Raw genomic sequence first — 26465 nt, 5'->3', positions numbered from 1 at the left:
ACACATTATATCTATGTGAAACTCCAGTGTTTGGAGAAGGCCTAAGTATCTAAATGCATCCCTGCTCTTTTGAAAAGCCCCTTTATCTTTCTCTGAAGACTGTTTACCAAGCAAAACAGGGATAGTATTAAAGGAGTAGAAGTAGCCTTGATTGTCTGTATTCAAGATCCCTTTCGTTACTAACAGTCAGTGGCTCAGTGGAACTATTCTTTACAGTGTAAATTAGCTTGTCAGGAGTTCGATGTCCATTCCCTGTAATGTCAGCTGCTTGTCTTGCCACCAGGTCTTGTCCATCTTAATTTCTTTTTCTTCCCTATTTTCATCAGCCTTCCCTGTCTTAGATGCAGTTGTTGATTTCTTGAGAATTGTAATCCAGCTCTTTAGACTGGCTTGCTTTTTATGAAGGGGTGCTAATTGTCAATACTAGAAAAGTAAATCCTATAAATTAAAATAGTTACAATTTAATTACTAAGGTGTAAGAGCACAGAGCAGGGGAGGAACAGGAAGTGGAGGATGATCCCATAGTGGCTAAGATGAGTATGCAACCCTGGGTGCATGTTAGAGTCAGTCAGGTGAGGAACTTAACATTCTCCGGAGTTCCCATTGTCTCTCAGCAGAAATGTATCTGACTAGCATCCATGAGGACGCAGGTTCAATCCCTGGCCTAGCTCAGTGGGTTAAGGATCTGGTGTTGCCATGAGCTGTGGTGTAGGTCGCAGACGGGACTCAGATCCCTAGTTGCTGTGGCTGTGGCATAGGCCAGAGGCTGTAGCTCCGATCCAGCCCCTAGCCTGGGAGCATCCATATGCCACAGGTGTGGCCCTAAAAAGCCAAAAAAAAAAAGAAAAAGAACATTCTCCAACCTAGGCATTAAATCCAGATGCTTTAAAATCTTCCCCAGCTGATCCTACTGTGCATCCAGGATTGAGAACCACTGACTAGCTTGAATACCCTTCATGGAAAAAAAAAAAAAAGGTGGAACTGTGGTTGCCATGCTGACAGCTTTTCCTTGGGACAGAAAACAGAATCAACTCAAATTGTGGATCTGACACATTGATCCTTTCCTCTTTCCTTAAGAGTGTGATATGGTGTTGTGCTGTTTAGAGAAGATATAGCCCCCATTTCAACACCTCTATTCCATTTGCCCAAAAAAAGACAGGATAACCAATGTGCCTGGGCTCTGACTGCATTATTTCTGTGTATTTTGCACTGTACATCATTGTATTTCAGGGAGCGGGGAAAAAACTACATTCTTCGGAGCATTCAAAGCTCCTTTCTACAGATCCTTCTTTTAACATTAAAAGATTATTATGTCTTACTCACAAACACCAGTATGTGAAACTGCTAATTCCAGAACACTGATGTGAAATTCAAGACTGGGTTTTAAACATCTCTGGATATTAAAATATATTACCTACTCATTTATATTAATGAGGCAGTAACCAATTAGATCTGGTTTTTTTCCACATAATTCCCCCTTCCACAGTTACTCTAAATTTTTTTATTATACTGAAGTATAAATAATAAATAAACATACGAATGGTTCTTAAGTGAACCACCACCTAGATTGAAAAGTAGGACTTGATAAGGACCTCCCTGGCCCTCACTTTGTTTCCTCTTACTTTTATTACCCTTTGTTTTTTTCAGCCGAAGTTTCTCCAGAGTTTTCTTTCTGAATTGTAGATAAAGTTGATATGTAAACAGGGAGCTTTGAAGGAAGGCCAGAATTGTGGTTTTCCCTGTGGCCAGATCTTAACAGATATCTATTCCCTTCCTTCTCTCCCTCCCACTGCCCCCACCTCCCTGCCCCCTGGGGCATTGCTTCCATGTCAGGTCTTTTCAGATCCTTTGGGGAAACCCAAGCAGGGAGCTGCAATTGGATAATTTAGCTTCTTCCTCAGACTGAAAAACACACAGGAAGCTTTAGCAGAGAAGAATCACTGTACCATACTTTTAAAACCCATTAATTTTTGTTTGTTTTACATAACTCCCCCCCAATTCTCTCTAACAAGGGGAGCTTACAGAAAGAAGACAGAATTATAAAATGATTTATTATTATTAAATTCTACTTTGCTACTAATTCTCATATAACTTGGATGACTTTTCTTAATAAATGGAGGCAAGAATTTCAGAATACTGAGGTAAGAGCCATACTGCCTGGCTTTGAATCTGGGCTCTGTACATTTTTTGTTCTGTGACCTTGGACAGAGTTACTCACTTCTCTCTGCCTTTTATTTCCTCTTCTGTAAAGTGGAACTAAAAATACTACCTGTCTTTATCCATTGTTATAAGGATCCCCTGATTACGTACGTGAAGAATTTAGAATAACATGTGCTATATAATGTACTCTATTGAAATGTTAGCAGTTATTATTGATAATGATTGCTACTATTGTTATTTATCCCCTGGTTCCTTAAAGTCAGAAATTACATTTTCAGCTTCATATCTCTGTTACCTAGCCGTGATACATATCAGGTGGTTAGTATTGTTTTCTCTTTTTTTCGTCTTTTTTTCTTTTATTTTTCCCACTTTTTAGGGCCACACCTGCTGCATATGGAGGTTCCCAGGCTAGGGGTCAAATTGGAACTACAGCTTCTGGCCACAGCCACAGCCACAGCAAACGCAGGATCTGAGCCATGTCTGTGACCTACACCACAGCTCACAGCAACGCCAGATCCTTAACCCCTTAGCGAGACCAGGGATCAAACCCACAACATCATGGTTCCTAGTTGGATTCGTTTCTACTGTACTACAACAGGAACTCTCCAGGATTGTTTTTTCTTTTGATTAATTTATAAACAGTAAGAAGGTATAATTTATTATAATTATTTTTTTGTCTTTTTAGGGCTTCACCTTTGGCATATGGAAGAGGTTCCCAGGCTAGGGGTCATATCTGAGCTGCAGCCCCAGCCCCGGCAACACCAGATCTGAGCCACGTCTGAGACCTATACCACATCTCATGGCAATGCCGGATCCTTAACCCACTGAGCAAAGCCAGGGATCTAACCTGTGTCCTCATGGATGCTAGTCAGATTCATTTCTGCTGAGCCACGATGGGAACTCCAAAAGGTATACTTTATATTAAGCAGAATTCACCCGTTTTAGTGTATGGCTCAACAACTTTTGATGAAAGAATGCCATGTAACCACTAACGTAATCAAGTTGTGGAGTAGTTCCCATCACCCCTTACAATTCCGCCATGTCCCTCCTTTGTCATTTCTCCCCACTTCCAGCACCTGGCAACTCCTGATCTTTTTTTTTTTTCCATTTAGTTTTGCCTTTTCTAGAATGTCATAAAAATGGAATTACACAGCATGTAGCCTTCTCAGTCTAGTTTTTTTCACTTAGCATAATGCATTTTTTTAGATTTATTTATTTTTTTATTTTTTTATTTTTTAGGCCCTCATCTATGGCACAGGGGAGTTCCCGGGGTAGAGGTCGAATCAGAGCTGCATCTGCCATCCTGTGCCACAGTAATGTGGGATCTGAGCCGCATCTGTGACCTACACCATAGCTCTTGGCAACACCTGATCCTTAACCCACTGAGTGAGGCCAGAGATCAAACCCACATCCTCATGGATACTAGTTGGGTTCATAACCTGCTGAACCACAATGAGAACTCCAGTATAATGCATTTTTGATTCATATGTAATGTTGCATGTGTTAGTAACTTGTTCCTTTTTGTTGCTGTTAGTTCATTGCATGAATATACCATGGTTTGTTTATCCAGTCACCATTTGAAGGATAAATTATTTAGATTGTTTCTAGTTTTTAACAAATACAAATTAAAATACTATAAGCAGGAGTTCCTGTTGTGGTGCAGCAGAAACAAATCTGACTGGGAACCATGAGGTTGCGGGTTCGATCTCTGGTCTCATTCAGTGGGTTAAGGATATGGCGTTGCCGTGAGCTGTGGTAAGGGTTGCAGACATGGCTTGGATCCTGCATTGCTGAGGTTGCAGTGTAGGCTGGCGGCTGAGCTCCGATTTGACCCCTAGCTTGGGAAGTTCCATATGCCACAGGTACGGCCCTAAAAAGCAAAAAAAAATAAATAAATAATAATAATAATAATAATTTTAAATATATATAAAATAAAATGCTATAAGCATATAAACCTGCATACAGGTTTTTGTGTGAACGTATGTTTTCATTTCTCTTGGGTAAATACAAATGAGAAGGATTGCTGAGTCATTTTATGAGTAGATATTTAATTTTATAAGAAACTACCAAACTATTTCCCCAAGCGGCTGTACCATTTTGCATTCCCAGCAGCAGTGAATGAGAGTTCTAATTGCTCTACATCCTCACCAGTACTTATAAGATCAGGTGGTGATGGTTTTGGCCATTCTAATAGCAGTATTTCGTTGTGGTTTTAATTTTTATTTCCCTGGTGACTAATTATTGTAGATTGTATTTTCTCAATGCTTACCATCCATCCATATATCTTCTTTGGTAAGAATTATTCTTTCATACTTAAATATGATGTTAGTTAAAGGTGTTTTTGTAGACTCCCTTTATCAAGCTAAGAAACTCCCTTCTATCCCTAGTTTGCTAAGAGTTTTAATAATGTGTTTCATATTTTATCATAGGTTTTTTCCTTCATCAATTGAGATGATCATATTTTTTCTTAGTCTGTCAATGTAGTGAAGTATTTTTATTTTATTTTATTTTATTTTATTTTATTTTATTTTATTTTATTTTATTGTCTTATTGGGGCCTCATCCGTGGCATATGGAGGTTCCCAGGCTAGGGGTCTAATAGGAGCTGTAGCTGCCGGCCTACACCACAGCCACAGCACCACCACATCCGAGCCGCGTCTGCAACCTACACCACAGCTCACGGCAATGCCAGATCCTTAACCCACTGAGTGAGGCCAGGGATCGAACCCACAACATCATGGTTCCTAGTCAGATTCATTTCCACTGTGCCACAACGGGAACTCCATGTATACTGATTTTAAAGTGTTGAATCAGCTTTGCATTTTCAGGACAGATTTTGCATGGTCATGATGTATTTCCCTTTTTGTATGCTACCAGATTTAGTTTGCTGGTAATTTGTTGAGCATGTCTATATTCACAGATAGTAGTCTGTAGTTTTCTTGTGGTATGTCTGGTTTTGGTATTAGGCTGATGCTAGTCTCATAGAATGAGTTGAGTATTTCCTCTTCTTTGGTTTTCTAGAAGAGTTCCTGTAGAATTTGTATTAGTGCTTTCTTAAATGTTTGGTAGGATTTACTATAAATTTTTCTGGGCTTGGAATTTTCTTTGATTTTTAACTAAACATAAAATATCTTTAATATAGGATTATCTCTTTCTTCTTGAATGAACTTTAGTTATTTGTGTCTTTCTGAGAATTTACCCATTCTCACACAGTTTTCGGATTTATTGGCATAAATTTGATCATAATATCCCATTATTCTCCTTTTAATATCTGTAGGATCTGTAGTGATAGCTCTTCGCTCTCTGATTCCTGATATAGGTCATTTGTCTTACCTTTCTATCTTGATCAAGTTGGTTTGAGGTTTAATTAGTTCTATTAACATTTTCAAAGAACCAGTTTTGGGTTTCATTGTTTTTTTTTTTTCTCTTTTCTATTTTTATTATTTCCTTTCTGCCTGGTTTGAGTTTGTTTTGCTCTCAGTTTTCTTGTTTCTTAAGGTAGAAGTTTAAGTCATTGATTGAGCTTTGGGTATTGATAGTCTGAGCATGTAGAGCTATAAATTTCCTTCTAGGAGTTCCCTTCGTGGCACATTGGAAACGAATCCGACTAGAAACCATGAGGCTGCAGGTTTGATCCCTGGCCTCACTCAGTGGGTTAAGGATCCAGCGTTGCTGTGAGCTATTGTGTAGGTTGCAGATGAGGCTCGGTCCCTCTTTTATGTGGCTGTGGTGTAGGCTGGCAGCTGTAGCTCCTATTTGACCCCTAGCCTGGGATCCTCCATATGCTGTGGGTGCAGCCCTAAAAAGCAATAAATAAATAAATTTTCTTCTAGGGAATTTTTCCAGTATCATTGGAGGAAATACATTGAATAACTTGTATCCTTTAACTTACTGAGATGTTTTCTGGCCAGGATATAGTCTGTCTTGGTAAATATTCTGTGTGCATTTGTAAAAAATATTGGGTAGGACATCATTTAGATCAAATTGGTCGATAATGCTGTTTAGGTCTTAAATATCCTTACCGATTTTCTGTCTACTTTTTCTGTCAGTGACTAAGAGACTATAATTATAGTTTTATCTGTTTCTCCTTGTAGTTCTCTCAGTTTTTGCTTCTTGCATTTTGAATCTCTGTTATTAAGTGCATAAACATTCAGAATGTTATAGCTTTGTGATGAGCTGACCCCTTTATCATTATGAAATGACTCTTTGTTTCTGTAATATTCTTTGTGTTGAAATAGGATATTGTAGCTACTCCAGCTTTCCTTTGATTAGTGTTAGGATAGTATAGTTGACCCTTGAATAGCATGAAGGTTAGGAGCACTGACCCCAGTGCACAGTCAGAAATCCACATGTAACTTTTCAGTCAGCCTTTTGTATACGAGGTTCCACATCCACAGATTAAACCGACCACAGGTTGTATAGTACTGTAGTAGTATTTAGAGAGAAAAAAAATTAACATGTAAGTGGACCCATGCAGTTTAAATCCATGTTGTTCAAGGATCCCCTGTATATCAGTTTTTATCCTTTTGCTTTTAACCTATTTGTCTTTTTATATTTAAAATTGTATGTCTTATAGGCAGCATATAGTTAAGTCTTGCTTTTATTTTAAAGTTTTATTGAAGTATAGTTAATTTACAAGGTTGTGATAATTTCTGCTGCACAACAAAGTGACCCAGTCATACATATAAATGTATCCATTCCCTCTCAGATTCTTTTCCCACATAGATTATCACAGTTTTACTTTTTTATCTAAGATGAATTATTGTCTCTTTGGGTGGTGTTTAGATTATTTAATAAAATTATTGACATAGTTAGGTTTAAATCTGCCAGATTGCTAGTATTTATCTTCTGTTTGTCTCATCTCTTCTTGATTCTCTTTTTCCTCATTCTTTTGGATGAGTATTTCTTATTCCATTTTATCTCCTTTATTTGTTCTTATTAATTGTACATGGGGGGGGTTGTTGAGGGTTTATAGTATAACCTTTACCTTATTAATTACAGTTTACTTCAAGTGATAGTATATAATTTCACATATGAGAACTTTACATTGTGTTACTTCCATTTCCTCTCCTTTAGTCTTTGTATTGTCATGTTTTACTTCAACTTTTGTTATAAACTCCAGAAAACATTGTTATAGTTTTTATTTTAAAGAGTTATTTTGGGAATTCCCGTAGTGGCTCAGAGGAAATGAATCTGACTGGTAACCATGAGGACACAGGTTTGATCCTTGGCTTCACTCAGTGGGTTAAGGATCTGTCATTGCTCTGAGCTATGGTGTAGGTCACAGACGTGGCTCGGTCCCTCATTTCTGTGGCTGTGGTGTAGGCTAGCAGCTGTAGCTCTGACTTGACCCCTGGCTGGGAACCTCCATATGCCACAGGCACAGCCCTAAAAAGACAAAATAAAATACAAATAAATATTTTCTAAAGTAGCACTTCTCAACTTCAGTACTATTGAAGAGCCAGATAATTCTTTGTTACTGAGGGTCAGGGAAGGGTGGGGAGGTGTCCTGTGCACTGTAGGCTATTTAGCAGCCCCTAACGTATTATCAACACCACCAAACAAAAATGTCCTCTGGGGGCAAAATTTCCCCTGTTGAGAACCACTATTCTAAGGTGATTTTTCAAATAGGAAAAAGAAAATGTTTATATTTACTTATCTGTCATTCCTGAAACACTACTTTCTTTTATGTAGACCCAGATTTCCGTCTGGTAACATCATTTCCTTCTATTTCATATATTTCCTTCTACATTTCTTATAGTTGCCTGTCTTTTGTTTGTGCATCTGAAAATGTCTTTTTTGCACTTTAACTTTTGAAAGCTATTTTCGGTGGTTTAGAAATCCATGTTGACAGTTTTTTCTGTGAGTACTTTAAGGATGTTACTCCACTGTCTTCTGCACGGTTCCTGGTGAGAACTCTGCTGTTACACAGTCTTTGTTCCTCTGTAGGATATGTTGTTCCTCTCTCCCCCACCCCCGCCTTTATCCCTGGTTTTCAGCAATTTGATTTTGATGTGCCTCAGTTCCTTTTTTTTTTCGTTTGCTTTTGCTTATGGTTTGTTGAGCTTTGTGTATCTGTAAAATTACAGTTTTCATCAGGTCTGAAATATTTTCATCCATTAATTCTTCAAAATTTTGTTCTGTCTCTCTTCACTTTTGAAGACTTCAACCCCCCTGTGTGTGTGAAGCTGCATAAAGTCATCTCACCACTTAGTAATGCCCTGGCTTTTAATCCCACCCCCGCCCCAGTCTTTTATTCATTTTGCACAGTTTATGGGACACAGTTATGGTACTTGGAAACAGTTTGGTTAAGTGGAGAGACTCTTCTGGCCCCTAGAGTACCCTGTACAGCTCCCCTCTGCCAGTTCTCCACCTATGATCTCTGCCTGCTCTGTCCTCCCTGAATTTAGAGAGACCTCCAGGCTCCACCTGGGTCTCTCCTCCCTGTGCTGCAGCCCAGAACTGTTTTCCAGGCAGTAAACTGAGCAGGTATGGGCTCGCTCTCTGACCTGCACTTCTTGTCCAATGTCTGAATCCTGTTGTGTTATACTTTTTGCTGCCTTTTTAAAAGTTGAGACTTTCCATATGTTTTTCTATCCTTTTTATGTATTTTACCAGCATTTTAGATGTTAATCCATTTTTGCTCCATGTGGAATTTTTAATAAATGTTTTGTGAATGAATGTGAACATATGCACTCATAATCTGGTATTATTTCCTTTCTTTCACTGCCATTTGAAAATAAAAATAATCAGAAATGAAGGGTGGAGGAAGCCATGATGCTTAAATATGTACATATCATTCTTCTTCTTTATAGAAATTAATGATATAAATTATCTGTGGTTAATTTACCTATTCTTACACTACCTAGAGTCATGAAAAAAGACAAGACTGGATTAAACAAATCCAAAAAAAACACAGTTGGTTTGGGCATGGAGGAGGAAAGATGAGCAGACATAGCACAAAAGCATTCTTGCTTTGCAGGTTATGTGTTGCAGCCCTGTCGGTGAACAATTTCTGTGACAACCGGGAGGCCCTGTATGGTGTGTTTGATGGAGACCGGAATGTGGAGGTGCCCTACCTTCTCCAGTGCACTATGAGTGACATTTTGGCAGAAGAGCTGCAGAAAACAAAAAACGAAGAAGAATACATGGTCAATACGTTCATTGTTATGCAAAGGTAAGACTTAAAATACTGCTGTGTGTTTTCTTGCTCTTTTTGAGTGCTTGCCATCTGGTTAGAAAAACAAGTGCCCAGTAATGTCAAAGCATCTTGTTGAATCTGGGTTTTTTGAGGTGCCTTCAGGCAGTTTGGTTTTGCCCAGGCATCAGGGCTAGACTGTATACTGTTCGAGACATACTGATGTTCAGACAACTTTGTAGGAGGCCGAATCAGTAATAGGAATTCAGTTTCTTTTTTTTTTTTTTTTTTTTTTTTTTTTTTTTTTTTTTTTTTTTTTTTTTTTTTGTCTTTTTGCTGTTGTTGTTGTTGCTATTTCTTGGGCCGCTCCCACGGCATATGGAGGTTCCCAGGCTAGGGGTTGAATCGGAGCTGTAGCCACCGGCCTACGCCAGAGCCACAGCAACGCGGGATCCGAGCCGTGTCTGCAACCTACACCACAGCTCACGGCAACGCCAGATCGTTAACCCACTGAGCAAGGGCAGGGACCGAACCCGCAACCTCATGGTTCCTAGTCGGATTCGTTAACCACTGTGCCACGACGGGAACTCCCAGGAATTCAGTTTCTCCTAGACCTGGGTCTCATGAGCCTGTCGTGATTCCAGATTTTCACTAGATTTTTTTGTGACACACTCCTCTTCCCCCAAATCACTTGTGCTCCAGATGCTCTCTAGACCTCCTGGTGTGTGGACTTCTCTTTGAAATGGACTGTTTCCACCTCAGTTTGTTCCTCCACATGAAATAGCATCACTGATTCGAGAAGCATCAACCTTTGTGAACTCGAGGTGGTCACATTTGAGGCCAGGAGTTAAATGATTCTTTATATATTGTTTTTTTCCCCTTATTAAATGTTCATGACAATTTTAATAGTAGAATCCTAGCCCATTCCCTGGAGTTTCTGGTCACTGTGGAAGTCGTGGAATGTTGTTTGTAACTGAGGGCTGAATGTTATGAGCATTCCCTCATTATAAGAATTGCTCGCTCTTTTGTCACTTTAAAGGCTTTGTAGGTTGTCAAGGAATTGCCTATTAATATTGTGCTTCAGACACTCTCCAGGAAGCGGAGAGTGCTCTAAAGGTCATGGGAACAATGACGATCTGTTCTCTTTCTCTCCTTTTTTCTCTCCCTTCATAATCTGCCAGAGGAAGTATCTTTACAACAGGGGTAGAGAAAAAAAATCAGATAAGGAATGCTGGTCCTGAGAAACCTCAAAAGTTCCCCTAAGTCATAAATACTCAGTAGAGGCAGGCCCAGTGAAGTTCTTTGCTGCTTGACTCACATGTCTTTTAGATTCTCATGTGCAGTTGATAATTGATGCTGACAATAGCTGATATTTAGTGAGCCCTTAAATGTACCAGTCATTTTTCTAAATATATTAGTGCCATAAATTGTACCCAGTGAGATAGAATATTACTACTCTTATTTTACTGATGAGAAACTGAGGTACAGGGAGGGGAAACAGCTTGCTCTAAGAGCTAGTAGACGGTGCAGCCAGAATTTGATTCCTGAGAATATTCTACCTATCAGCCATATCTGCTTTTCTTTTGGACCACCATCTTGTTTTAGGAAAAAAGCAAACACATATCATACACACAGACCACACACCGTACACACACACCCCTAAGAAGTATACTCTTTATAGACCCTCAAGCGCTAGATAAGAATTAAGAACTTAAGAACATCAAACTCTGATTCCTTTTGACAAGTACCATCCTATTTTTGGCTTTTCTGAGAGAAACCATTGTGCCTTTGACAGGAAGAAAGCGCTGCCTTGGCAGGGCCTAAAGCCTAATCTGGCCATAGATGTGCGGAAGTTGGATTTTAGAGGCCCAGATTGTCAGCCTACCTCGAGGTCTTTTGTCTGCCTCTTGTTTTCCCTATTGGCTGTTAGGACATGGGATGTGTGGTGATCTTTTCAGTCCTCAGGAAAACTGTCTGTTCTTTGTGCATGACATCCTAATGCATGTGAACAGGCAGCCCTGGTTTCCATTGCTGTGTTCTTCTTGCCTCACCTGGACATGATGGCAGCTGACAGGACCTGCAGATCTGCCCTTGTAAACAGAGGAGTCTGTCTCTCTGAATCTTTTGGCCCCCGTACCACTCAGGACCAGTCTGGGAGGCACTGCCATCCGTGGGCCTTGGGATAGGAATTCTTAGCTCCTTTTGATTATTGGAACTTGCAGGTACATTGTGTATCTAGTAAGTGTATGGACTAATGGGGAGTAAAAGCTCTTTGGAGCTTGATTACTAGAATGTCTCTTCCATGAATGTTCATCCATGAATAGACATCACTTGTCCAGAAAGTCTTTGCTGTATAGGACAAGTACATGAATGGTCCAGTACTTGAAAGCTCAAACCAGCAAACATCCTGATAAAGAGAACGGTGATCAGGACATTCTGAAGTGTCAGTGGGTGTAATGTGTCATACCTGCCTCTGTGAAGTTGTCCCTCCAGCTGTCCTCTCAGCAGCAGAAGGGCTTTGAGAGGTGGGTAGGGAAGGAAGCAGTCATCCCTGCTGTCTTTAGGGTGCCCTGACACAGGAGTAGCAGGCTGGATGCAGCAGGAAAAGGGCTCCTTTATCCACGTCAGCTCCTAGGGCTTTAGTGGTAAAGTTGACACTCACCCCACTTGTGAGCAGACACCTCTCTGTGTACATGTGTGTGTGTCAGATTCCGCAGGCTCCTTTCCTAAGTTGAGCAGTGCCCACTTCAGTGAAAGGGGCCAAGTGGAACCCCAAGTTCTGTTTTTCTTCCTAGCGTCATCCAGGGGCAGAGTCTGGCACAATGACACATGACAGCTGTGTGTGGGTTTTTGCCCTCTCTTCATACCCTAGGAAGCTTGGAACTGCTGGGCAGAAACTTGGAGGTGCTGCTGTCCTGTGTCATATCAAGCATGATCCTGTGGACCCAGGAGGACCCTTCACCTTGACCTCTGCTAACGTGGGCAAGTGTCAAACAGTTCTCTGTCGGAATGGGAAGCCGCTGCCTCTGTCCAGATCGTATCTCATGAGCTCTGAGGAAGAACTGAAGAGAATCAAGCGGCACAAGGCCATTATCACTGAGGTGAGGAAGAGCAGTTTTCCTCAGGATCAGGGAGGACAGGGCCAGGTTGTGGCAGAAACCAGCCGGGGAGCATTTCCCTCTAAAGAACATTCTTTAAACACTGAAGTTGATTTAAAATTAAAATTCCAAATCCATAGTGTCACAGAGCACACTCTGTGTGTGATATGTCTGAAGACATTATAATGTGCAGAATAATAAAGCACTTATCGATGGCCTCCTCGGGTCAGGGGCCTATGCCAGGTTCATGCCACTGCACCATCTGAACCTCACAGCTGCTCTGGTGGCTGAGGTTTCTAGCCCTGAAGTCACGCTGCTGGTCCTCCTATGCTTGCTCTGGCGCTTGTGGGCTGCAACCTTTAAACCTCTACGCCTGTCTCCTCATCTGTGAAGTGGGAATAGTGATGTATCTGGCCTGTCTTAACAAAGCTGGGGTGTGTCAGTGTAGCCAGTTATTATTTTGGTTCACACCTCATGCTCCACTTGAGTAAGTGATTCTCAACCAGGGGCCATTTCCACCCCAGAGATAGTTGGTAACATCTGAGTACAACTGCACTTCACAACTGGGGTGGAGAGTGGGTAGAAGCCAGGGGTGCTGTTGAATATCCTGCAGCGCACAGGACAGCCCCATGACAAGGAGTTATTTGGCCCAAGATGTCAAAAGTACTGCTGTTGAGAAACCCTGGAGTCAGTGTAATTATACAGGATTGGTTACAGTGCAGCTTCCAGGATGGGCTCCAGGAGTTCTGCTCCATCCATCCTGCAGTGTCCATCACCTCTGGGTGCCTGAAAAGTGATGTGGGGGCGCAAAAGTGATCCCTGCAAAAAAATATCTGCCTGCAAGATGGGGTCCAGTCTTGTCTTTAAAACCCATGGAACCACGCATAGCTTGGGTAGATGGAGGTAAACGTTCGCAATTCAGTAGACAAAAGGGCTGTGATTCCAGAGAGGCTTTGGTAAAGGCTGTGAGACAGAAGCTCAGGATCCACCATGAGAGTCTGGGAAAGGAAGTCTGTCTTGATTTTAGCTCCCTGCCTGTTTTAGGAGCAGAGAGGATTAAAATGGATGCTTGACCCTAATTAGGGAGCAAAGACAGTCTAAGATGGGACAGAATGTGCTGAATTAAATGTGCACCGTTACACCATGCAATGATTAACCATTTCTACTACATAACTGCATCACGGCTTGTGCTTCAGGCGTTTTTTTCCTGTTTTCTCTGCTTCCTTCTTCCTCACTTTGTCTGCATCACTGCATTGGGTTTTTTGGATTTTTTTTTTTTTATTTCTCTACCTTGAAGTTATGCCCTCAATACATCCATGTAAATCTGTATGCAAAACCATTGAGTCTGATGGCGTGAGATCTAAAGGGTTGAGCAGAACAGCAAAGGTAATTTTTGCCAAATGCCACCCTTTGGGGAAGAACAAATTATATGAGGAGAATTGAAGTTGAAAATCGTGCTTGAAGCCCTGTTTTAGTCATTTTACTTGTAAGCGCACTGCCTGCTGGTATGAGTGGCATGGCAGGGTTGTGCGAGGAGCTGGGGGAGGCATGCCTGGATAAAGAAAAGTGCTAGTGTTGGAAAGGAAATGGGTATTTTCTGGAAGAAAGGCTTGTTTCAAAAGAGATTAGTGAGACCATCTCTGTCACCTCGTCCCAGACACACATAAAAGCTGTATTTGTCCTCCTCTGGGAAAGGTTTTACAATAGGGGCACATTGAGGCACAAGGAGACCCGAGAACCTCAACTCTGAAGAATAAAGCACAAGCAGGTACACAGGGTTATCCCCCCTGCTCCCCTCCAACCTCAGAGTAAAGGCCCTTTTACCCTCAAATGGTCTGAAACTTTGTATTTCAAATGGTGTGAACCCAGCTGGGCTGAAGCCAGAGACTGTCTTCTTCATGTGCCACTGGAGAGATGTCAGGGAAGGGGTGGGAGCTTTATTGGCTACCTCCTTTAGTCTCCTTTAGTGGCTACCTCTCCAAATGAGAGAGATTCCTACCCAGCTAGTCACACCAAGATTTTCCCCACCATTTTGTTTAACCTCCTTCTGTTTAAAACAGTGTCCCTCTCCTCACTTCGGGACCCTCAGGCACTGCCGCCCCTGTGGTTGATGTGTTTTGGAGAGTGACCTCAGACTGAGACGTTAGTTCGAACCATACCTGCCCCAGCATCTGCTCAGCACCAGCTTATTTAGCAAGGCCCTTCGGGCCTCACTCCTATGGTTCCAGGAGAAGCTCATCTGCTCTGTGGGCATCAGGCCAGATGATGGTTTGCCTTAGAATAGACGGGTCCCAGTAAAGGGAATAACTGAAGAGCTTTCTTTTTTGTTTGGTTTTTTTTTTTGTTTGGTTTTTGTTTTTTGTCTTTTTGCCATTTCTTGGGCTGCTCCCGCGGCATATGGAGGTTCCCAGGCTAGGGGTCCAATCGGAGCTGTAGCCACTGGCCTACGCCAGAGCCACAGCAACTCGGGATCCGAGCCGCGTCTGCAACCTACACCACAGCTCACGGCAACGCCAGATCCTTAACCCACTGAGCAAGGCCAGGGACCGAACCCGCAACCTCATGGTTCCTAGTCGGATTCGTTAACCACTGCGCCACGACAGGATCTCCCTGAAGAGCTTTCTAATAGCAGGTGGACATGAACCACTCACTGGCGGGTGAGCAGCCCCTCCCCCGGGACCTGACACTCCCCTCTTGGTCCCCCAGGCAGGGGGCTCCAAGGAAGCTGCGCCTTACCTCGTGTGCTTCATGTTAACGTCTGTTTGGAAACCCCTCTCTTTCCAGGATGGCAAGGTGAACGGAGTGACGGAGTCCACACGCATCCTAGGCTACACCTTCCTCCACCCCAGCGTGGTGCCCCGCCCCCACGTGCAGTCGGTGCCCCTTACCCCGCAGGACGAGTTCTTCATCCTGGGCAGCAAGGGCCTGTGGGACAGCCTGTCCATCGAGGAGGCCGTGGGGGCCGTGCGCAACGTGCCCGATGCCCTGGCCGCTGCCAAGAAGCTGTGCACGCTGGCGCAGAGCTACGGCTGCCACGACAGCATCAGCGCTGTGGTGGTGCAGCTCAGCGTTACCGAGGACAGCTTCTGCTGCTGCGAGCTGAGCGCCGGTGGGGCCCCGCCGCCCAGCCCCGGCATCTTCCCGCCCTCCGTCAGCATGGTGATAAAGGACCGGCCAGCCGATGGGCTGGGCGTGCCGTCGTCCAGCAGCGGCATGGCCTCGGAGATCAGCAGCGAGCTCTCCACGTCTGAGATGAGCAGCGAGGTGGGCTCCACCGCCTCTGACGAGCCGCCGGGTGCCCTGGCCGAGAGCGGCCCTGCCTATCCCAGTGAGCCGCGCTGCACGCTGCACCCTGTCTGCTTATCCAACTCCTTCCAGCGCCAGCTGTCCAGCGCCACTTTCTCCAGCGCCTTCTCCGACAACGGCCTGGACAGCGATGACGAAGAGCCCATCGAGGGTGTCTTCAGCAATGGCAGCCGGGTGGAGGTGGAGGTGGACATCCACTGCGGCCGGGCCAAGGAAAAGCAGCAACACCTGCTCCAGGTGCCTGCCGAGGCCAGTGACGAAGGTATCGTCATCAGTGCAAACGAGGATGAGTCAGGGCTGCCCAGGAAGGCTGACTTGGCCACCGTGGGGACCATGGGGCGGCGCAGGGCGAACGGCTCCGTGGCACCCCAGGAGAGGAGCCACAACGTGATTGAGGTGGCCACGGACGCACCGCTCCGGAAGCCTGGAGGTTATTTTGCAGCCCCAGCTCAGCCAGATCCTGACGACCAGTTCATCATTCCCCCAGAGCTGGAGGAGGAGGTCAAAGAGATCATGAAACACCACCAGCAGCAGCAGCCCCCACCACAGCTCCACCTGCAGCAGCCGCAGCGGCAGTGCCCGGTGGACCAGCTGCCAGACTACTGTGACACACCACTATGACCCACCCAGCGCTATTTAAAAATAAACTAACGAGAAAGACAGTGCAAGAGTCTCCCAGGCTCGCATTAAACCAGGGGTTTACTCCACACCCTTCTCCCAGACACTTTCCTCGCCTGTCTTTGCAGCTAGTCTGTAGGTTCCCATTCTTTTGGTCCTTTTTTTTTTTTTTCTTTTTTAATAATCACCACTTTTCTTCTAGTGATACTTTACTAGTATGATTTAAATTTGTTAACTTCTACCCCTAACATATCAGATGTGTAAAGACAAAGAACAAAAGGTTTAATATATTACAGAGAAACAGTTAATGATAATGTAATATTTTTTAAAATGGCTCTTTGTTGTTTTGTTTGTTTGGAAGGCAGGGCAGGTTGCCAGTGCTAAATGATTTAATATTGTAATTCTGTATTTCTTTGGGGGGGAGGCTTTTTTTTTTTTTTTGTCTTGAAAATGATAGACATTTGTAGAATATGGAGACTAACTCCTAGGAGTTGCTTTACTCTGTCAGGTGACTTAAGTCACTGGGATTCACTAATTTTCTCTGAGAGAACAGTTGATTGAGAAATTTCTATTGTAAATAGCTCAGTGTTGTATAGTGATGCTTCAGATGTTTTGTAGTTTTGGCATAAGGGACACAGCCTAAACAACTGACTTCCTTCCTCCCCCTCTGGTGCACCCTCCTGCCCACACCCACCTCGACCCCCACCTTTTTAGTTCTTTAAATGATGAGCCTGAGCAGCTAAGAGCATTGCTGTTCAAATAAGGTGGATCCTACACCACTGGAAAGGAACCTGTACCTGAGAGGCCTCTGCACCTTTTTTCTTCCTTTCCTGTTCCCACCCAGCCTTTTGACTTTTGCAGACACTTTTTAACTGTGTTCCTTACTGCCACCACAATCAGCATGATTGTATAGAGTTCAGTTAGATCATTTACATACCAAGAGTTATATTATGGCAGAATGCACAAATGAACATGTCATAATTTTTGTTATAATAAATATAAAATTTACAAGTACTGGACCCATCTGCTTTTGTCTCAGGAGCCAGATGTGTCTTGCAGATGATCACAGCTTGGGTTGGGAGTGAATGCATGGAACTTTGGGGTTAGCACATAACTGACTTTTCTTTTTTTTGGAGGGAAGACACCCATTAGGTTAACTGACATTGAAAGAAGGTAGTGAAAAAACCCTATGGTTAACATTATGCATAGCTGATTTTACAACCTATTTCTTGTCATTATTGTGTAGGATAGATGTTAGCAGGGAGCAGACAGAAGTTGCATAGAGGAGATTCCTGGAAAACTTCTCCCACAAAGCCAAGTTTGTCCCCAGTTCTCTCAGGGGTCCCTCAATCATGTGAACAGATTTATAGATCTATATTCGAACCATGAAAATCAGGAGCCAGTTGCCTCACTCTCTACCCCTAGTAGAAATAATGTCTGTGTAGTGGGGTCCACTAGAAAATCCTGTATTCCTAGTTGACATACTGGCCCCATTTACAGACTGTAGCACTGCACCCCTCACCCCACCCTGCATCTTGGGAACCATGTGTTGAAGATGCTGTTGGTCTTCTGTCTTGTGTGGACCAGCTTCTTTCAGTCTGCCCCCTCAACTGGTACCTGGCTGGTTGAGTGACAAGACATGGCAGTTGGTCTTTCTTGTAGACTCGGTAATGGGCTGTCTGTCCCTTCACTGGGTGGCCAGATCGATGGACCAACCTTGTCTTGGTGATGTCCTTTCTTCATTACATGTCAGGCTGCTTGTACAGTATGCACTTTGAAAACCACTAGGCTTTGGAAGACTGAGCTTATCTCAGCCCCGGAAGGGGCCTAGTGACCAAAAGACAAGTGTGCCAAAACCCAGGCAGAGCTCTCTGCTCTAGACCAGGAGCAAAATCACCTCCTCAATATCAGTGCAGACTTGGAGGGCTCTGGGTTTTCACCCCAGTGCCATGGTCACTGCACCTCTGGCCTGGCTCTCTGATGTCCTCAGTTCTTAAATCTCTCAAGGGGAGGGCTCCCCTGTTGGCACATGCAGGGCCTATGCAGACTGCCAGTGTGGACCTGATTCCGCTGCAGCCCACTTGCAGAGGAGTCAGCATTTCTGCCCGGAGTGTGGCCAACTGAGGAGCTCACAATAGGCCCCACGGCAACTGCTTGTGCCCACAAGTCCCATGTAGCTGATTGGGAGAAGGGCTCGAGCTTGGCATTGGTGTTTTCCTAAGGCCATCAGTTCGGTCAGTGCTGGCTTCTCAGGTGGTTATATCATTCAGTCACATTGAGCACATGCCGCACAGAAGGTTCTATGGAGATAAGGAACCGCCCTTTGGGAGCTTGGAGTAAACAGGCATGTGGATGAAAAGGAACAGATGAACACATATTAAGTAGCTAAAGAGACAGAGATCCACCAAATAGGCCTGCTTGCTTTTGCCTCGAAGCCTCCCAGCTGTTTCCTGAGGAGCTCCTCTTCACTTTCATCAAGGCAGCGTCTAAGAATGTAGAATTGCTTATAAAACTGTTGTGCTTAATATTTGAAGATCCTCAAAGCCGTGGGCTCTCCAAGGTGAGTATGAGGGCGAAGGGCATCCACCTACAGCGTTCTCTCTTTCCTGCTGGGAGAGCCAGTGAATTTAACTGGGAGAGGGCAGGGTGGGAGGTTGGAGCGGAAACTCAGAGGCTCTGAGAAGGCTCGTGGCCTTGCTGATAGACTCAGCATTCCCTGCTGAGGACCCTGGAAATTGTCTGGTGTTGGGTCAGCCAGGGGCTGCCACGTGTTGCCCACAGGATCCTGATTTTGCAGAAGGCAGTCTCAGGAATCGGGACACCAACTGGTCCGCTGTGGTTTCTGCAGATTGCTTTTGTCACAGCACCACCTGCTGGTGAGATTAGATTTGGGGTGGAAATGGGTATAACTTTTTGCTCCTTCCTGCCCTCTTCCAAAAGAAGGAAATTTCAGGTACTTATTCTTTTCCTAGACACATGACAGAAAGCAAGCCCAAGCACTATTAAAGTAGTCAGAGAAGCTGCATTGAGCCTTTTTCCTATTCCCCCTGGAGATCAGCTTTGTGAGGTAGTACAACTGACGACTGACTCCTGTTATGGGCAGTTTTTCCGTGGGAAGCTGATATGCAGACATATCAAGAGGTATAACCAGGATCGTAGCATCAACCTGGGAAAAAGAAGTCCATTTCCAACATCCATCTAATCCTCTCTTCCCCGTGGTGAAAAATAAATGCACAAAAACTTATAATATGCTTTGGATCTTACAGGACAATATGAGTCAGCTCTTTGTTGGCACTGCCCAGTGGGGAGAAAAAGAACAATTCCCATGTGAACACACATCAGGAGTCATTTTGAATTCGGTCTGACACATCAGGAATAGAATTTCTATAAAGTGTGGGCTCTGTGGTATCTGCCCTCCTACCTCCCCAGTGACCACACCAGCTAATCTGTAGATAGCAAAGCCTTATCTAAGTGGAAATTGTGTCATTGCTGTAAACGAAGAACTTAAGGTGGTCAAATAGAATATAATTGGGAACATAGCAAAAGGACTTTTTTATTTTTATTCTTTGTCTTTTTAGGGCCACACCCGTGGCATATGGAGGTTCCCAGGCTAGGGGTCTATAATCTGAGCTGTAGCTGCCCGCCTACGCCAGAGCCACAGCAATGTAGGATCCGAGCCGCGTCTGCAACCTACACCATGGCTCACAGCAACACCCGATCCTCAACCCACTGAGCAAGGCCAGGGATCGAACCTGAAACCTCATGGTTCCTAGTTGGATTTGTTTCCACTGTGCCACGATGGGAACTCCAAAAAGACTTTTTAAAATTAAAAACTCCTAGAGAAACACCTGTTGGAACTGTTACAGGAGAGAGAGATGAGGGAATGGTAGAGAAAATAGGCTTTCCTCATTTCTAGACATTGAGCTTCATTTTCTTGCAGTTCATCCCCCAAAATGCATTTTGTGCAACTGAATCTTTACAAACTATTCCACTCTTGTTCACCGGTTATGAAATTACTCCTTTTGCTGCATATTTGAAAGGTGCTACTCTTACTGAAATTGCAACCATATTCAGACTTAGCTTGGCAAATCCATTGCCCTAATCAGTAAGTGAAGGTAGGAACTACATCTGGCAGACAGAGCTTTGGGCGAGTGACAGAAGCAAGCTCCACAACCACTTCACACCCAATTGATTCACCATGTCCATTCACTCTGCTGTGTTCAGTTCTGGGTCTTCTGCTTGGGACCTCAAATGCAGTGGGGCTTGGGTGCGATGGTGGCTGTGCTGACCTCCTGAGGTCTTGGTCTGAGCCGGTGTGAGGTGGACTACAGACCTTGCATGTTGCCCCCTCCATTCTAGAAGACTAAGCTTGAACCCTTGACAGGAAGAAAGGGGCCAAGGGGCCCATGAGGCCACCTTCCATTTTCCAGGTTGTGTGTTTAAATACAAAGCCACACTGCCCCTGGCCCCAGTTTAAGGGCCCGTAAACAAGTGCTACTTTTGCTGGGCTCTCGCTCATTAGTCCCTTCGTTTTCTTCTCAATCAGAAAATGATTGTTCTATTCCATTCCAAGGAGGAACAGTGTTCTGTCCTCTTCAAAAGGGGAACAGCGGAACACTTGGAGAATTTTCTCCCATCTGCTTATGTCTAGAATGGCTCCCACTGTCATTTCTCTCTTTTTCTAAAGCTGCAGAAGTAGACCTGGCTTTAGACTGAGATTTCAAGTACTGTCTAATCATAATTATTTCTTAGGTCTTATTCCAATAAACTGTATTCCCACTAATTTCTAATCTATTGGAATAAAGCCGAAATGGCAGCTAAGATCCTTTTCCCCAATGGTGCATCTCAGCTGTTGCCTTTTCCTGAACTCATTTATAGGCGTTCATTTACTCATTTCCATCAAGTGTGAGCATCATTTACAGGTCATTGGCTTTTCCCATTCTTTAAAACTGCTTTACAGTTAACATTTGGAGGTTTTCAAATCAGTTTTCAACTTAATAGAAATTGCCCTATAAGCCAGGAATTAATCATACACACAAAACAGTCTTTTATGTGTTTGATGGTCTACACTACATTTTATTATTTTTTGGTCTTTTTAGGGCCGACCCTGCAGCATATGGAGGTTCCCAGCTTCTAATTGGAGCTGCTGCTGCTGGCCTACACCACAGCCATAGCAACACTGGATCTGAGTCACATCTGTGACCTACACCACAGCTCATGGCAACGCCCGGATCCTTAACCCACTGAGCGAGGCCAGGGATCGAACCTGCAAACCTCATGGTTCCTAGTCGGATTTGTTTCTGGTGCGCCACAATGGTAATTCCTACACTACATTTTAGAACTACTCAAATACTCCTTTTCCTAGAGCAGTTCAATAGGCTAGAGATAGTTCATTAAAATATGTCCCATCCCCACTTACTCTCAGCACAGTCATCGACCCTTTTTCCTCAGAAGCTGAAGCCATTCTCTCACAAGTAAACCCATTAGCACTTTTTTTCCTAGATAGTTCCTTGGGCATGTATTACAATGCTGTTTGCATATGATTTGCATATAGTTTTCATGTAAACATTTGTATGAGTCTTCCAATTTTCAAATTTAAAACCTCGTCATGAGATTCCTTGGATTACAATGTGTTGGGTTTTGTGTTTACGCCTCTGTTACCAGCACATGTTCTAAGGGATGAGATGCTGGGTGGGAGGAGAGGGGGGAGAAGGGGCTGTGGGCAGGAAAGCCCACGCCTGCCAGTGTGACCAGAGTGTTGGCTTTCCTCTCCATTTCCATCCATCCAGCGTGAGCATTAAGGAGCCCACATGCCACCAGCAGCTCCGCACTAAAGCCCAGATGGGCTTCCTTCCTGCCACTTCTACCCTGGGAGGTCGACACAGACACAGGCTCTTCCAAGTGTGCTGAGTGCAGAGTGTGCACGAACAGAGGAGGTGGAGGCTGGGGCCTGCACTTACTGAGCTTTGGATTCACACTCCTTGGGTGGAAAAGAACAGAAGAACCAGTGGTCCTTTGCTCTGCCCATCGAACACCATCAAAACCAACTGTTTTTCTTGAATAGGCAGGGTTTTATTTTGAGCAACTTTGAATTCGACACACTTATGGTAGACGGACGTGGCAGTCGTCTCTAGCACCCTGGCCTCAGAGCTGCTTTCTGCTTCACCTTTAATCCCTTATCTGCAAACTGTCCCCATGGATCATTTCTTAGACACACATGCCCATTTGTTTAGAAAAAAAGACAAAAAAACCCCCGACTTTGCAGCCTTTTTCCCTCCCACTCCAACATACTGAGGAGGGGCTTCAGTGGGTTAGTAAAAGGTGGAGGGCTCCGTGCATCCAGGGGTGAAGATGGAGGAGGTTTGAACAAGCCCTCAGGGGTCTGACCTGTCCCCAGGTCAGACAGGCCCCTTGGCCTCCACTGGAAAATGCTGCCTTGTTAGAAGCATCCTCAAGATCTACAAGCATGCGTCTGTGAGAACACAACCCTTCACCATTTCGCTTCCATGTGGGCCATGAAGCCAGAAAACCACTGGTTCCTGCAAAGGGCACTGACCCACAGTTTGTAGCTTCCAGCCCACTCTGAGCTCAGCACCGCTCAGTCACCCTTCACCTTCCCTGGCTCTCCCTCCCACTCCTCACAGAAACTTTCCTAAACCTTCAATATTCTTCCTAGCCCCTCACTCAGTTCCCTGCCTCTCACCTATAGGTTGAAACTCCCTCCTAGACCATCCTGCCAGTCCCTCTCTCCCAGGGAGAGGAGTTTATTCTCTGCTGCCTGCGCCCTGCTGCTCTGTGACCTCACAGCTCTGTTCCCTGCCTTTTTCCTGGAAGTTCTCACAATTCCTAAGTGCAGGCCTCTCTTACTTAAAAAAAATAAAATAAAAGTGGAAAATCCCCTGTCCCCAGAAGTGCCTGGCTCCATCCCTTTTGTTCTGTCTGCCCTGTCACCCCTCCACTCCATTCAGGCCACTGCTCACCACAGTCACAGTGGCGGGGAGGAAGGGGTTGGGGGTGGGGGTGGGCATGACGACTTCCAGCAACAACAATGCTGCATTTGCCACAGCTGATCACTTCCTTGTTCAAAACTTCTATTTTGACCCCCATCCCTCTTGCTTTGCCTCTGCGCTGGCTTTGAGCAGCTGCTTCTCCGCCACATTTTTCAGGCTCTTCTACTGGATCCTGAGTTGAGCTCCATGCTCCTCCCTTTGCCTCTCACTCTCATTCAGGGCTTGTTCTGGGGGCGCTCAGCATCCCCCAACCCCAAGTCCACACCACCTCCTGGACACCTCCCTCCCAGGACTCGGGTGCCACAAACCCAGTGTGCCTCAAACCTGCACCCTCTGCAAGCCTGACATGTGCAGAACCTGTCATCTGTCACCAAGTCCTGTCAACTCCACTTTCTAAACCCTCTAGACCCAAGGAGCTGATAATGAATAAGCAAATCTTTAAATATGAATATGATTATTTCAGACGTGTGTGGAGGAAACTGTGAAGAAAACAGGAGAGGGAAATGAGATCAAGAATGATTTTTTTGTTGTTGTTGCTTTTTAGGGCTGCGCCTGTGGCATTTGGAGGTTCTCAGGCTAGGGGTCCAATCAGAGCTGTAGCCACCAGCCTATACCACAGCCACAGCAACAGAGGATCTGAGCCATGTCTGCAACCTACACCACAGCTCACGGCAACACTGGATCTTTAACCCACGGAACGGGCCCAGGGATCGAACCCACGTCCTCATGGATCCTGTCCGTTAGTTACCGCTAAGCCACCACTGCAACTCTAAAAATGGTATTTGATGTAAAACATTGAAAAGAAGACAAGATAGGATCTGAAAGATGAAAATTTCAGGCAGAGGAAACTGCAAGGTCAAAGCCCTGGGGGCAGGGGGAGTGTTGGAATATTGGGGGAGTGGCCCTTAACAGCATCCCTGTTCCTTGTCCTGCTTCCCAACCAAAGACAAAACAAAGCAGAAATAAGTAGAAAGATTTACTTACTTTTATTTTACTACTTAAAGCTGACACAACTGAGAATGTGACTTATGTCACCGGGTGAGTGAGCTTCTGACTCTTGAACCCCATCCTCAGCCAGCTCAGCTCCCAGCCCAGCTTGGCGGAGGCTGACCGCTCCTCGCTCTGGGAAAGCCCGCCTCCCCTGGGGCGCAGGGCAGCAGAGAGCAAGGCTCTCAGGAGGGCGGGGCGACAGGCAGGGCTGCACATGGTCAGTGTGTCGTCCCAAACTCCCGCAGGAGCGTAGGGGCGGTGCTGACAGACTGGTACCCTGGCTGCAAGCCTGGTCCTTTTAGGGTGTCCTCGTGGTTAACGCTCGACGCCCCAGGGCCTGAGGGTGTGAGATGAAGCCGCAGACGTAGACCAAGCCTGGGGGATGACAGAGAAGATCCTTCTTCCAGAAGGTTGGCATAAGGCAAGTGCTCACTAAATAATTTCTCCTGTGTCTTCAAACTCAGGCGACGTCCCCCCTCCCCGCCTGAACACACAGCTGTACGGCTCTCAGACGGCCTCTGGGCCCCATCTGGGCATTTTCCGTAGGTTTCAGTTATCATAAATGTCAGGTCCACCCAACAATGAACAAAAATCCCACTTCACCTGATTTCAGACTTTTGGAAGAAGTGACCCTCTCTCACGGGTCATTCTTGATGTTCGGGGTCTCGATTGGGAATCTGTGGTAGTGACTGAGTTTCGAGTAGCCCAGGGCTTTGAGCAGCACAGGAGCTCAGTCTTTACTGGATAAAGAGTCACTCTTCCGCAGGCCTCTGAGACTGAGGTGTGAGGCCAGTGGGAGGAGGAAGATCACCAAAAGTTTGGGATCATCACCCACCTTCCCCAGGAAACTCCCCAGGATGTCAGATCCTCCTCGGGCTGTGTGAGCCTCCACTTCCTGCCCCGGCCCCGGGACTGGAAAGGAATGGGAGGGAAGAGCTTTTTAAGACGAGACTGTCATCCAGCCTTCCTCCGGGTAGCTTAGGATGTGTGCATTCATTTATTTCCTCTCCTATTTTGGGGTGCTTTTGCCGCAGGGTTATGACAAATAAAGAAATGCAGGGTGCCACCTGCCCTGGCAACCTCTTTGACAGTGTCGGAAGCAGAACTAACTACGAGTTTTGAAATGTCTGATATTCAACAAAATTTTGATTTTCCTCCCTGGATTGATTAACATGACTTGTGTTAATTCAGTTATTGCAGGAGCTGAAAGGCCTCGTGGGGCACCACCATTTCATTGGTTTGCAGAGTCCCTCCCTTCGCTGTCTGAGTCCTGCTGTTGGCATTTCATTCATCCCCTATTGGTACAGGTGTGAGGTGGAACTGTTTTCGCATGTTTGGGGGGGACAAAACATTGGCTCTGTCGCCTCAGTTTCCTGTGGTTCGGCTTAGTTGATAGGATTCTTTGGAGCTGTGAGAGATGTGTGGCAAGCTGGCCCCACATGCCTTCTGTCCAGGGTATGCTTGTGAATTGCCTGGGAACAGATGACTTTGGCTGTGGTCAGGCAGACCCCTGTATCTCTTTTAAATTGCTGATTTGGCCCAGGACAGGCCATTTCACATCCTCCATGATCAATAAATATCAAATAAATTGTCCAAAACCAAGTATAAGCTGCAGTCTGGATAATGAGCTGCTTTATGCCTTTAATGAATCTCTGCCTTTGTCACTACAGTGGGCAGCACCGGGGGCTGACTGCTTTCATGTCATTCTTCACGAACCTAAGACAAAGTGCAACAGGCACCCTTTGGGGTTTTCTCAGGGAGCAGGACTCTTCTCAGCAGATGAAAGAAATGTGGCCTGATTGAATAAGATTCTGCTAGGACCCACTGCAGGGCCCTGGGGGAAGGGGTGTGGACAAAGCTGGTGCTGGAGGGGCACCAGCACCACCAGCACAAAGCCTTGTGAGAAGGTATGTTTCTGGCCTCTGCTGGCTGAGGAGGGAGCGTGGAGGATACTGCTGTCTCCCCAGGGGTATGTTTTCAGGGATGTGCCAGAGGAACTGCTGGGTGTGGGGAGAAAATATCCAAACTTCCCTTTTAGTTTGTTTGCATTTCTGAAAGTTGTGAGAGTTAATATTCACACACTGCTTTAAAGTAGCGTTACTGCTTTATTTTAGTGGTTGGAATAATCTTGACAGTAGCTCTAGGA

At 45.0% G+C, this 26465-nt stretch overlaps 1 protein-coding gene across 1 annotated transcript in view; it reads left to right on the top strand.

Moving 5' to 3' along the window:
* PHLPP1 (PH domain and leucine rich repeat protein phosphatase 1) overlaps positions 1–17333 on the top strand; it is a 220834-nt gene extending 203501 nt beyond the window's left edge. The window contains exons 15-17 of the mRNA XM_021099624.1: positions 9142–9336; positions 12170–12398; positions 15180–17333. Of these exons, the coding sequence (XP_020955283.1) occupies positions 9142–9336; positions 12170–12398; positions 15180–16322 (1567 nt within the window). The 3' untranslated portion in view covers positions 16323–17333. The remainder of the gene's footprint in view (positions 1–9141; positions 9337–12169; positions 12399–15179) is intronic.

Source organism: Sus scrofa, chromosome 1 (assembly GCF_000003025.6).
Source record: "Sus scrofa isolate TJ Tabasco breed Duroc chromosome 1, Sscrofa11.1, whole genome shotgun sequence".
Taxonomy (NCBI): Eukaryota; Metazoa; Chordata; class Mammalia; order Artiodactyla; family Suidae; genus Sus; species Sus scrofa.
This window is presented reverse-complemented; position numbering and strand designations above follow the sequence as displayed.